This window comes from Microtus oregoni, unplaced genomic scaffold (assembly GCF_018167655.1).
Source record: "Microtus oregoni isolate MIOR12 unplaced genomic scaffold, Mior012 000040F_ref0000088, whole genome shotgun sequence".
Taxonomy (NCBI): domain Eukaryota; kingdom Metazoa; phylum Chordata; class Mammalia; order Rodentia; family Cricetidae; genus Microtus; species Microtus oregoni.
Window position 1 is genome coordinate 23073542 of NW_024543207.1, and position 14552 is coordinate 23088093.

Here is a 14552-nt window from a genome sequence, read left to right on the forward strand (position 1 = left end):
TTAAAAAACATGGCAAACTCTGGAATGATTCATAATTTTTATTTTTCCCTTGCAAGTATGATTGATGGGCATAAAGTATGACTACAAACATTTACTTGAGTATTTAGTATCTCCAACAAGTAAAAATATTGCAAAAAGAAACCAAATTTCCTAATTTTATAAAAAATATTCTGGCATCTACAATTTCTCTGTGTAGGGAGGGTTTTTTTGCGGGAGGGGGGGTGAGATAGAAGGGTTGTATCTTTCCCAAGCTGTCTTTAAACTCAGGGCAATCTTCCTGCCTCGCCTCCTGAGTACTAGAATTACAGATGTTTATCACTGTGCTGAGCTCTGACATGATTCCTTGATTTCTAGAGGAAGGTCAGTTTACTCGGCATGGGGTAGAAAATGGTTCTACTTGCTCTGTACCTACAGAGGCCCCCAGTGGCGGGATTCGGTTCCAGGAGTGCACGCCAGTTGTTCTCTCACAAGATGGAAATGGCCAAGATGAAAATGATCTTAATTTGGCTAAATAAATGATATTAACGGAACTAACCATGTGCGATATTTGGCTGTTTTCTCTTTGGTGGTAGCATTTGTAAAGACCTTTTCCCATAAAGGCTCCGCTCTATCTTCTCCCCTCAAATATTAGGGATCCAAACCAGGGCCTTGTTAGGCAAGGCTCAACCATTGAGCTAAGTTCCCAAGTTGCTTTCAACAAACAAACCTTTTTAGTGGTAGCTGGGTTTTGTTGTGTTGGTTTAGTTTTGACCAAAGCTGTGCTATATAGCCTAGGCAAAGCAATCTTGCTTCTGCCTCAATAATGCTCAGGTTATAGTTCTAATGTGTTGTGAATTTGTTTTAGCTCAAAATAAGTTATTCTTAAAATACACTTAAAGGGACTGGCAAGATGGTTCACCAGGTGTAAGGGCGCTTATCACCAAGTCTGATGACCTGAGTTCAATTCCTAGAATCCACACGCTAGGAGAGAACCAACGTCAACAAACCGACTTCCACATTCACACAAGGCATACATGTGCCAAAAACTGTGCTCACATGCAAGAACAATCACTCAACCAATGCTATGAAGAGGAGAGAGCCTAATACTATTATTTTGCCAAATGGAGAAAGTATTAACTCAACTTCTAGTAACATCATTATAACCATAAGTCAATGCATTTCTTAACCGTCACTAGAGAAGCTTCTATTTACAGTAGATGTGATTAACACAGAGACCCAAAACTGGTCAGGATGCAGGGAACAGGAGACTGAAAAATGTTCAGACCTAAATGGGACATCACCACCCCCTCCTCCAGGCTCAGGGTAGCTGAGGAAAAGAGCACAGACTTAGTTTAGAGCCAGAGGCAGTGGATGCCTTGAAAGCGTTGTTATTTTGTGTTTTGGAATGTAACTTTACTTCAAGTTTACTGACTGACAGGTCCAAGTAAGGTGCTCACTAATAGACAGAGGGAAATTAAGACGACTTCCCAGGTACGGAAACTAGCAAAGCATTACTTCAGACGAAGAGCACAGTCAACACGGGATGGGGCTATTAGTGGAGAAACCTTCTTCAAGTATTTCTAATTTAAGATTAAAATACTATAATCTCCCCCCCAACACACACACACTTTATTATTTCCAGGACAAAATTTGTGTTATTACAACAAATTATAAGTGGAAAGACGCAATAAAAACAGATAAAGTAAAAAAATGTAAAATAGGTGAAAAAGATATAGCTGTAAGTGTCACAAGCCAGGTGTGGTGGCACATACCCCTAATCCCTTTAATCTTAGTACTCAGGAGGCAGAGGCGGGTGGGCCTTGTCTATACAGTGAAACCTTATCTCAAAAAATAAAAAAGGCATGTTCATGTACTCAAAAGAGCAAATTAATACAGGGCTACTTAGTATAGGAGAAAGCAACTTCCCAGAGTCCATGGCTCCTAAAGCTATGACCACGGAATTTAAGTACAATAACCTGCAATAGAAAGGCTGTTTATGAACTAGACAGTGCTGGTAAAGTGCGAACATTTTCAAAATGTGTGCTTACTACTGATGCTTTTTATACTCTCAAGTCTCAAGAACAGGGATGTGATGTGTGCCCAGTGGGGGCAAGGTCCTGGTTCAATCCCTAATACTACAAAAAACAAACAAACCCACATATTAGCCTGGAGGGGATTCCAGTTTTAGTGGAATGTAGTGGTAACTCTGGGAATTCTAGCACTCAGGAGGCTGAGGCAAGAGGATTGAGTCATCAGCAGTTCAAGGCTAGTTTCTGCCACTACTGACTGTGAGACCCTGTCTCAACAAACACAGATTCTACTTACCTGGAACCTCATTCCCTAGAAATATCAAGGGAAAAGTAAGTTTTCATACTGACACTAAGAATATTTTATGCTTTGCTTTGTATTGAAATGCAAATACTTATGAAGCAATTACTCAATGGATCAAAAAGAAATAAAATATTTTAACATTAGGCAAGAACTTGTTTATATAAATGCCCTTCAGCCAAGTTGCTACTTAGTAAAATTTGCTACTTATTCAGAAATATCAGTGATATTTTTCTGAGCTATGAGTTCCTTCACTATCAGAACTTCACTAGATAACAGCCTTGTAACTGCCTGTACTCCAAGTTAATGGGAAGCAATAACTGGAATTAAATGTGCATAAAATGTCAGAGGAATCCTCTATCGAGGTAAAAATAACAATATTTCTCAACCTTTACTGCAAGATATACCGGTGCACTCTAGCTGCGGTAGATGACAAAACTTGCTTTAATACATATTTCAACAACAAAAGTAGAAAATGAAAACGTACAATAATTGCACTTACGATGTAGGAAGCAGTCATACTTAAAACATCGCCGACAGAAAAGTGTATGAAATGAATGTAAGCTCTGCTCCCTCTGAACAGACTTAGCATTTGGTCCATCTATGTTTGGGGTGCATTCAGGAGGCAGAGCACCGGGGAGCTGCTGCTCAGTGAGTTCTTTATATCTGACAACAAGTGAAACATGTAAGTAGAGCAGGAAGAAAAATCACATTTTAAAAATAAAATTTCAAAAAGGTTTCCATGAGTTTGATTTTTTTTAATGTTTACCTTAGCTAAAACACACAAAAAAATATGTAACCCATAATAGTCTTTACTTATACAAAAAACCAGTCATGGTATCGTGCACGGCAAAGCAAGAACCAAGCTCATTAATACAATTCAGGCACACCACAGAATTAGTCTCAATTAAATATAAAAATCTCTGCCAGTACCCAGAAATGGTTTGCTACAATATACTAGTGCAAACTGCACATGAACACTCATGTGTACTTATTGTCTATGCAATTAACATTCTATAACACAAGAATGGGGTGTAGGTGTGTATGAGAGACGTGAGCTGTAAACTATGGAATGGCTCATCAGACACAGTAATTCCATTTAGAATAAACTAAGACTGCCCATATTTTTTAAAAAAAAAAAAAATGTTACTTACTTTTCTTTAAGTTCTTCTGCTGTGCCCTTATCTGGAAACATTGAGGAAATAGCTTCAAAAATTTTATCAGCAGGGAACTTCCGAGGCGGGCATTGCTCTTTATTATCTAAACAGTGAGTTGTGATGAGGGAGGTGAAAGAAACAAGTTTCAATCATTTTCTCTGCATCACAGTATCTCAACAAAGCTGATTTTCTAAGAAACTATCAACTTTGGTTCATTTTGGGGGAGGCTGGAAGACAAAGACTCCTACTATGTAGCTCTAGTTGGCCTGCAACGAAGTAGAACAGGCTGACTTCAAACTTTTGGTGGTTATTTTATTATTTTTAGTGTGTGCACCATGTGTATGTGAGAGTCAGTGCTCTTCTTCTGCAGTGAGATTCGAGCTCAAGTCACCAGGATTTGCTCAACAAGCACACTCTTGCCCGGTGATCATCTCACCAGCCCACTTTTCTAGTCTAGTGTTTCTAGCTACGACTGGCTGGGGTTTTTGTTTTGTTTTGTGGGGGAGGTTTGCCTAGGGTAGCCCAAGATGACAGAAAACTCACAATGCAGCTGAGGATGACCTTGAACTTCTGACTCTCCTGCCTTCACTCTCAAGTGCTGAGATTACAGGCCTGTGCCAACAAGCTCTATCACTTCTTTCTAATGGAAAAGCCTGTGGAGTATTTGATGAACAAACATAAAATACATTTTAAGAGCTCTGGAAGACAAAACCCTCAGATTTTGATTATTTGCAACTAACAGCTTTGTGTCAGAGATGATCACTAATCTTACTAATCCACTTTCAGATCTGCCAGCAGCGTGCAGAACTTTGCGCTCATCCAGTTGATCCTTAAGGTGTGTTTCTGTTACAAAGAATCCATGCCTTGGGCTGGAGAGATGGCTCAGTGGTTAAGAGCATTGCCTGCTCTTCCAAAGGTCCAGAGTTCAATTCCCAGCAACCACATGGTGGCTCACAACCATCTGTAATGATGTATGGTGCCCTCTTCTGGCCTGTAGGCAGACAGAATACTGTATACATAATAAATAAATAAATAAATAAATAAATAAATATTAAAAAAAAAAAAAGAATCCATGCCTTGTGAAATTGCACTTCTCCCCTCAATTCTACTATGCTTTTAATACTAGGCTTGTTGGGAGAACAGTGTTATGGGCTCTGCCATAGGACAGACTGGTTTCTAATAATCCGTAACAAGTGCACAGGCAATAGCACAGCTCTGGAGTGAGACCTGGGTCATCGCCTTGGAGCGCAGGGTTCTACTTCCCACTATTGCAATCTTCAGTAAGTTCCTTAGCTTTTAGCCTCTCTAAGCCATTTCCATTATATAGTGGATCTGATAACACCTGCATGAGAGCTGTGGAAGGTGAGTGAGCTGGTGAATATGAAGTCAGAATACAACATACATAATATATGATGTTATTATAAAGATGATTATGATAGTTGATCAACAAAGTCCAAAAGGATGATCTTCCTTTGCCTGGCAAAGGAAATTAGCTCCAATGAAGAATGACATGCTGCCAAGAATATATTTGATTGCACTACTAAGATGTAACAGTTAACGAAGCCGGCAGTAGTGGTGCACACCTTTAATCCCAGCACTCGGCAAGCAGAGGCAGACGAATCTCTGTGAATTTGAGGCCAGCCTGGTCTATGTAGGTGCCACAGTGTACACTCATGTGAAGATATGAGGGCGACTTAGGAGAGTCAGTTCTCTTCTCCACAGTGTGGTTCCCAGGGATCAGACTCAATTCGTCAGCTTGATGGTAAGCACCTTTACCCACTGAACCGTCCACTGACTCCACACATTTATTTTAAATGATGGAAGTCCCATACAAAAAACTAGTATTAAACATACCATCTCGACTATCCTCTAGATCTTTCTGTTTTTCTTCTCTTTCATCAGGATCATCTCCATCATCATCATCGTCATCATCATTGTATTGGCCAAGAGCATTTACCAGCTCCACAAAAATTTCATCATTTATAAATCCACATTCTAAGGGTCAGTAAGAAAGAGAGGGGAAAGTGTAACTGACACAAGATTATGTCTGTGTGTCCTAATCTAGAAGGACAGTCATCGCTATCAGCACAGCACTATAACGTGGGGGCAGATAAAGCCAGTCAAGATCATTTCACAGCCAGCAAGAAAACAGCATCTATTGCTCTCTCAGGAATCACCCCAACCTAGACGGTCCAGAGCCCATTATTCGCCTAATCTTTTAGGACCTGTGGCTTTAGCCTTCTCCCAACCTGTGTCACTGACAGGCCACTTCAAACCTTATTTTCCACTATAATATGACCATATCTCCCTTCTCATAGGTATCAAGGGAGCCTCCTGTACACAGAAACCTGAACTCAGGATTCTGATGACTCACTCAATTTCAGGAGTTATGGCAGCCCTGACGAAAGGCATTTTGAGCAGGGAGGCTTTCTGAAGCACACATCCCATAAATAGAGCCTTAAACCTAATTAATTTTACTAATTAAAGCTTACCAAATACACACACTCCATTCCTATAAAATCTACATGTCGCTGCTACAGTTCATAACCAGTAACTGGTGGTTACCAAGTAGCAAATAAGATCTTCCAATGGAAAAACAAAAGAAACGCTAAAAATGTAGGTCTGTAAGTTCAGGCTAGCCCTTTATAGTCAAGCACAAAATTAATTTTATTACAATTTTTTTTGCAAACCCTATGCTTAAGAAACCAAGCATTTCTTTTTTTTTTTTTTTTTTTTTTTGGTTTTTCGAGACAGGGTTTTTCTGTGGTTTTGGAGCCTGTCCTGGAACTAGCTCTTGTAGACCAGGCTGGTCTCGAACTCACAGAGATCCGCCTGCCTCTGCCTCCCGAGTGCTGGGATTAAAGGCGTGCGCCACCACCGCCCGGCGAAACCAAGCATTTCAAGTCCTTAGCAAAGTCTCCAAGAGAATATACATATAGCTCACCTCTGTCTCCATGAACTTTTCCATCATAATTTTTTATTAGTTCTTCAATGAAAGTGCCATCCTGATCTAGCACTTCATCTCCCATATAAGGAATATTATGTAAAACAGTTTCATCCTCCACCTAAAATTTAAAAAAAAAATTAAAACCAAGTGTATTCTAATTATTGAAATATTTTTAAAACTCATTGCAAGGGCCAGAGAGATGGCTCAGCAGGTAAAGACGCTTGCTGCCAAACCTGACAACCAGATTTCACTCCGCAGATTCATGTGATAGGAGAACTCCCAACAAGCTGTCCTCTGACCTACACACACACACAATTTTAAGCCCTCAATGTGAGGAGTACTGCAAATATAGCTCATTAAATGGGAGACACTTGTTCAGCATGCTGAAAACCAAGCTCAATTCCCAGCACCACACAGAAAAGTCAATGAATAACTAAAAACAGTCGTTTTCAAGAGCACTTGTCTTTACCCAGATCTCTAGAGCAAACTCTTAACTACTATAACTGTATTTAATCTCACATGTAATCCTCCCATTAAGAACCTCTAAGAGTTGGGTGGTGGTGGCGCACATCTTTAAACTCAGCACTCAGGGAGACAGAGGCAGGCAGATCTCTGTGAGTTCAAGGCCAGCCTGGTCTACAGAGTAAATTCCAGGACAGCCAGAGCTACACAGAAAACTCCTGTCTTGAGAAATCAAAGGGGTGGGGTGGGTGGCAGAGAACCTCTAAGAAAGAAAACCTGCAGGTTACATGAGACAGCATACCAGGGTTCAACCTGAAGGTTAGAAAAGCAAAATAGCCACTGGCTCTTACCTCTACCTCAGTTTGAAATAGCGACCCTCTCTCCAGTAATCTCAGAATGAGACTGTGTCTGAGAGCTGTCTCCTCTTGTTTTATAATCTTCTCTAGAGTGCTGGGATTAAAAACGTGTACCACTACCACCCAGTTTCTATGACAAACTAGTGTGGCTACTGAGATTGGATGTGTGCCACCACTGCTTGGGTGGTCTGTAAGTCTGACTAGTGTAGCAGTTTTATGATTTTCAGGCAAGCTTTATTTATTAAAATACAAATGAAATATCACTATAATAGCAAGTTTAAGACATTCTTATTGCAGATATTGAAATGGAAGGCATTATACTAAAACTGATGAATGTGACTTATTAAAATAAACTATAATCATCAAAAAAGTAAAGAGTTTTTGACTTCATTAGATGATCTAGGAAGTAAGGTATTCAATACAATAAAACTCTAAGCAATACTGTGGTAGTCTCAATGAGAAATATCCTCTATATATTCACGTATTTGGAAACGTGGTCCCCAGTTGGTAGTGATGCTCAGAAGGCTAAGGAGGTGCAGCCTTACTTGAAGAAGCATGTCACTGGGTACAGGCTTTTAAAATTCCATAGCCTTACTTCACTTCTAGTTCTTTCTCTCCCTTTCTGCCCACCTTGTCTCTGCTTTGTAATTCAGTTGAGGATATGATCTCTCAGTTTCTTGCTCTGGCCACCACGTCCTGCCTGCCATGGTGGAGTCTTACCACTTCTGGAAACATAAGCCCAATTAAGTTGCTTCTATAAGTTGCTTGGGAATTGGTGATTTATCATAGCAACAAGAAAATAACTAATACAGATATGAAACAGAGTATCAATGATCCTGTTATAAAGTTTATGCCAAAATGGTTTGTGCTTCTAAAATCAGAATATTCTACAGCGACAGAAAATATTTTCAATACTTTGATGAACAAGACATACATCAAAGTTGATAGTGCTAATAAACAGGATGGGTAAGTTACATCAAATTCTAACTGACAGCTGGGAAGGGCAAGGAACAGTGTGGAGGAGACTAGAATAGTTGAGAACACAGAGGACAAAAACCAACAATATAGAAGGAAGAAAAGTTTCAAAAATGACAGCAACTATACACAACTGGATGGTTCTGAAGCATGTATAAAGAAACCAAGTTACAGCAGGCCTGTACAAGCCCTGATGTATATGTTAGCCATAACAGCCATCTAATTTGCTTTGGTCATTGACGAAAGCCCAAAAATGATCTAAACTGCCCTCTGGCAATTTTAAACATTAGATTCTTTCACAATCCCAATCTGAAAATATGAAGCCTCATTTAAGGTACCAAAATGATTCTCAAATGCAGTATTTTTTAGTAAAGCCTTAAATGCAAACATCTATTCAACTTCACAAGAGTAACTTTAACACTGTCAGAGTGGAAGGAAAGTCACTAACTACAAATGTCTGCTATTCAAACAACAGCAAGACAAAAACCTTCCAGGAAGCAATTCTGTACAGAGAGTCTCTAACTTCATCAAGATATTCTCTCAACATTTCATTCCATACATCAAGTGAGTAAAGTTAAGGTGCTTTTATTTTGTGTGGTGTGTGCGTGCATGTCTGCATGCATACGCGCAGCATTCATGAGTACATGATGACTATGTGTGTGTTGCGGCCAATAGCCAACTTTGCCTGTTGTTCAAGAGCATTCACTCTGAGTTATTCTGGACTTTAGATTACAGATTACTGATTAGGCTTGCCTGGCTGCCCAGCCAAGGAGCCTGTCTCCACCTACCCAGTGTTAGTATTACAAATCAAGCCTATACCAACATGCCTGACTTGCTCATGCATGCATAGAGCCATCTCCCTAGCCCCAATGTGTGGATTTTTTATTTAACAATACAAGCCAAGAATACACTCTTCAATTTCTTTTGTTCAACCTTCCTTCATTCTATTTCCATTAAGAACTAAATTAGCATTTTATTACTAAAGTTTGGACTGGTGTTCTTTGTTATGCAGACCAGGCTGGCCTCAAACTAACATAAAGGGATGCCACTATCTCTTAACTTTTCCTTAAACTGTTTGATGACAAGCTCTCAGTTAACAAAATGGAAAGTCAGGATGAGGTCACAGGACACTGCACTTTTAAAGAATAAGAACTATAAACTCCATCTTTTAACGTGTTTACTTCTACTTTTGTTGTGGAGAATGTAGGAAAAGGAGATTAAACCGTTTTCAACTATTATTTTTTAAAAATCACTCCAACTGATATCATTTTGGTAGCTTTTAAAAATTATTTTATCTTTATCACCATGACAAAAATTAACATGTTTCCTATTTAAGTACATTATCAAACAGACAGAAGCTGTATTACTTACATACCATAAAGTTCTGCTGTAAGGGTGACCAAGAATACATTATGGGCACCGATGCGACCGCATTCAGGGTCTTTAATGGGATGACTTGTGCTGGAAAATCCAAGTCACTGGTCACTGAACACTGAAAAAGAACACAATAAAATTTCCTCTTAAAAATAAAAAGATCAACCTTAAGCTACAGTCATCATACTGTGAACAGATGCTGAATTCTTAAGTAGCTTGGAACAAGATTTTTACCTAAGATGGAAAGGCTCATAAAATCTCAAGGTGAAAACATTTTAGAATTTGCAAGTTTTAAATCCCTCCAGCCTTTCTCATACTTACCATTAACAGTGAGGATCAAGAACAATTTTCATATTAGCCTCAGAAATCTAATCTGCTGCTGCAAACTTTCTCTAAAAACTTGAGCTTATATTAAATTCTGACCACCCAACCATATAGAATAGAGTGTAATATATATACCAACTGTGTACTTAAATCATAAGACTAAGAATGTTACATTGAACTTTGTTTTTAGAGACGGGGTCTCGTTATTGAACTCAATGTGCAGACCAGGCTAGCCTTGAACTCACAAAGATGGACCTGCCTCTGCCTCTTGGAATACTAGACCAGGCACATTAACCTTTCCTTTTGATTTGCATACTATATCTTTTTTCTGTTTGTTTGGGTTTTGAGATTGTCACATTATACAGATCAGGCTGTCCTCAAATTCATAGTACTCCTTCCTCAGCCGAGAATGCTAGGATCATAGGCAGACATCACCACGTGTGTCTAACCTTTCTCATCTTTTATCTTCCTTTCTGTAAAATGCCATCCTTTATATTATCAAATAACACATTAAGAGTAACAGATTTGGGCTGGAGAGATGGCTCAGTGGTTAAGAGCACTGACTGCTCTTCCCGAGGACCCAGGTTCAATTCCCAGCACCCACATGGCCACTCACAACTGTCTGAAAATCCGGTTCCAGGGGATCTGACACCTTCAGACCAATACACATAAAATAAAGTTAAATAAACCATAAAAAGATTAAAAAAAAGAGTAACAGATTTAAGTTTCAATTGCAAAACATATATTCTAATCATTTTGTATAATCTCTAACTGCTCTTATGAAAAGCACTACATTGAGCAGAGTAAATGTCTCCCCATAGTTCTTATTATAACACTTAAAAGCTCTACTTATTATAAGACCTACTTTGCAGTGAGAAGTACGGGTAAAGAAAACACAAGTCAGACACAGCGCTGTGACGTAAACACAAGTCTGACTGTGGTAACACCGCTCTGACCCACTACACGCTGCCATGATACTTCACCTGTATAATACTTACACCTTCTGGTCCCTTGAAATGCCATTTTATATCATCTATGATGATAATGATTTAATGTTAGATTTCTGAGGGGCGTAAGAAGACAGAATTTGATAGGTAGAACTGTTTATTATTGCACACAGAGGGGGACAGCTTCTCTTGAGAGGAAGAAACTGAGGGTCCGTCAGGGACAATTATAGGTGCGGAGTGGCTTCAGTGAGGAAACTGTAGCCACGGTCTCTCCTTCCTGAGACTGTTTGCCCGAGGCCAGACTACACAACTGTAATCTCACAGGAATCCTGTTTCAGCACTGAGGCTCTCTGATTTCATAGCACACTATTTCTGTTGTATCAGAGAAAAACCTGCCAATTACACTGTGATGGAATGCTTTCTTAACACAGTGACTTTAACAAGTATGTTCCTTTAAAACTGTTAAAATTTTTGCAATTTTGATTCTAACACATGGTACAAGTCTGTTCTAATAACCATATTACTTTCTATCCTGGTGAGGACTCCATCTTTTCTTAGAATTAATTCTGTTCTCAAATGTCAAGTCCCCAAAGCCATAAAATACCCTATATATGTATGTAATAAAAATAGAACAGAAGGGCTAGAGAAATGGCTCAGTGGTTAAGAGCATTGACTGCTCTTCCAGAGGACCCGGGTTGAATTCCCAGCACCCACATGGCAGCTCACAACTGTCTGAAGATCCAGTTGCAGGGGATCTGACACCTTCACACCAATGCACATAAAATAAAGTTAAATAAACCATAAAAAATATTTTAAAAAAATAGAACAGAATAAAAGGGTCCCATATCAGTCATATATGTACACACACATATACAGAGTCAATGTCTAAGTTTTATATAGTGTGTTTCCAAGTCAGCAAGATCAGAAATGGATCACACACAGACCATGAGCCCTCAGCTCTACCCAGCTACTGGGTTGTTCTATCACAGTGCTCACTGCCAAAGATGACCTCTTCCTGACAGAAGTGAAAGAAAGACAGTACAGTTCCAAACAGCTACAACAGTGATGTCTACTAACGTGCTTTCCAAAAAGGCAAAGGCAAAAATAACAGTACGAAAAGCTCAAAGTCAAGAAAATAAGGTGGGAATGACTTGTCAATGTTCTCTTCCTGCTAAATGGCTTCACATACATATCTTTGTCCCTCCATTCACCAAAAACAACAGTTAGTGGTAAAATTTATTGAGCACATACTATGTTCCAGCCACTGTGCTAAGTAACTGCTTATATACATGATCATAAAAAGCTTTCATTATGACTTTACGATAAAATTTTAGTATCACAATCCAGGGGCCATAAGTCAAATCTTCCTAAACAGAAAGTAAATTTAGAAGACAGGATTAAAAGCTAAATCTAACTGCAACATCCAAGAACTTCTTTAATTTATCATGCTCTAGTGCTTTCTGCCAGAAGCTCACAGGGAAAACTCCTGACAGCAGCCTACAGTGTCTGCTACAGGGAGCAGACAGCCAAGGTCACACAGCGTCTCTTCAGTCCCTCACCTGACTCCTCTAGCACAATTCCTTTCTTTCACCCTAGTCAAGGAAATTTAGGTATGGAAGTGGTTATAATTTTATTCTTAATTTTATTTACTTCTTTAAAAAGTTATTGATGAGCCGGGCGGTGGTGGCGCACGCCTTTAATCCCAGCACTCGGGAGGCAGAGGTAGGCGGATCTCAAGGAGTTTGAGGCCAGCCTGGTCTACAAGAGCTAGTTCTGGGACAGGCTCCAAAACCACAGAGAAACCCTGTCTCGAAAAACCAAAAAAAAAAAAAAGTTTTTGATGTTTGTTTTATATTTGGTGGTGAAAAACTAATTCTGAGGCTTTAATTTTAAAGAGAAAGGTTAGCTCTCCAGCTCTGACTTACCTGTTTTAGCTTGTGAGTCCAAGCTCACACGTAGACAGTTAAATATTCTTTTCAACCTCTAGATGGGGGATAACAGCTCTGCAGAAAACTCTGGATATACTAAATAAATGAAAGCTAGGTAGACCATAAGCAGAACTGACAGAAGCAGAGAAAACAGGACGGCATGGGCTACAGCATAAATGACCACACCCCCTGTGCCGCATCTCTGCCACATGGCAGGCACCCATCACTTCAGTTCTGCATCCACAAGCCCCCAAGGGATGAAACATAAGCTCTGTAAGGGGAAAAGTAACTGAAGGAAAAAGTACGATTCTCCCTCTCTGCCTCAAAATAATGCTCAGCACAGTATCTCAAACAGATTTATGGAATCACAGACTGCGTTTGCTGATTGTCCCCAACAGAAAGTTCGGTTCAGAGCCCTGAGAACACCTACATGGAAAACTGACCTGAGCTCTGCAGCACCTCAGGATCCTACCCTACCCTTAGCAGCTAACCATGATGTAAGCATACCCATCTCCCTAATGAAATGATCCGGAAATGCCACGGAATTTGCAAATAAGACAAGTAAGGAAATGTTATGTGTGGATTTACAGGAAAATTACACAACACTGCCAGCTACTTAGCAACTTTACCTTCTTTGAATCTTTCACATTCAATACTTTACTCATAATTTAGCAGGCCAAAAACTGTTGCAAGTCTCTGTAACGTTTTTACCGGTTCAGTTGTGTCTCTAGGAGGTCTACTTTAGCAATTTGAGTTTCTAATTCTAATTCCAATTTCAAGATCACACAGGACATTACAGACGATTCGCCAGCAATGGTGAAGACAGAAAACTAGTTATAATGGTGCCACATTTTCAGAGAAACACAGCTCACTGCTAAGTAACAAGGCTCTTCTGAGCTTGGAGACTCACATCAACCAGCTGGTACAATAGGCAACTGTGTGGCTGGAGAGGGAAGTCAAGCCAAAAATAGTAGTTGTAGGAGTACACAAACCAAACTGAGACTCTTGGCAGAAGCGTGGTTCCGAGTAAAAATTGTGTTATGGAAAATCGTAGAGGGAGTGCAGGTGAATGGCCTGCTGAAAAGGGAAAAAAATTAACACATCCTACTATGTGCCAGGCAGAGACTTTACTGAAGCTGACATTAAAATTCACCACTACCCCATGAGTAAATAGTCCCCATTTTTGGTAGGACACCCCAAAGGACAACAACAGCTACACCCATCGCGCCTCTGTGTGATCTTTAGCCTGTGGTCAGTTAAGACCAGTCTCAAAAAAGTACATGGGAGTTATACCAACAGCTACCAAGTGTGTAATCATACATCTTGGATACTCGATGGCTCATTTAATTAGTTCATGCTGAGACACAATGAACTGTCAATAGTTTCACACATACTTCTATTTCTCCAGGAGAACAATGAAGAAGGAACAGGAAAGCGTTCATCCCAAAAGAAAATGTAAGCTACCATCAACTCTAGGAAGGCCATCAGCCAAGAAAAGAGAACACCTCAGCTTCCATCAACCCTAAAGAGAAGCTGAAAATTATTTCTGAAACTACCTTAATTTTTCTTCAAGACTTAAGGAAAGAAAGGGAGCAAACCCAAGTTTTTGTGCCGTGTTTGTTGTTATTGTTTGTTTGTGATAAGATGTCATGGTGTCCCTAATTGGCCTAGAACTTGCTTTATAGACAAGGCTATCTTTGAACTCAGAGATCTTCCTGCCTCTGGCTGGGTTAAAGCTATACACCAGCACATGTATCCCTCTGCATCTGTTTCCA

General features: G+C 39.7%; 1 protein-coding gene across 7 annotated transcripts in view; it reads right to left on the reverse strand.

Annotated features, from left to right (window-relative positions):
* The window catches only part of Ezh2 (enhancer of zeste 2 polycomb repressive complex 2 subunit), a 62606-nt gene that overhangs the window by 13152 nt on the left and 34902 nt on the right, over window positions 1-14552 (reverse strand). For 4 of the 7 annotated variants that reach the window (XM_041632121.1, XM_041632123.1, XM_041632118.1 and 1 more), the window contains 5 exons: window positions 9580-9696; window positions 6409-6529; window positions 5319-5459; window positions 3462-3567; window positions 2795-2973 (listed from right to left, as the gene is read on the reverse strand). In XM_041632121.1, coding sequence (XP_041488055.1) covers window positions 2795-2973; window positions 3462-3567; window positions 5319-5459; window positions 6409-6529; window positions 9580-9696 — 664 coding nt within the window. The remainder of the gene's footprint in view (window positions 1-2794; window positions 2974-3461; window positions 3568-5318; window positions 5460-6408; window positions 6530-9579; window positions 9697-14552) is intronic. The other 3 variants (XM_041632124.1, XM_041632122.1, XM_041632120.1) reach the window with 1 other exon arrangement.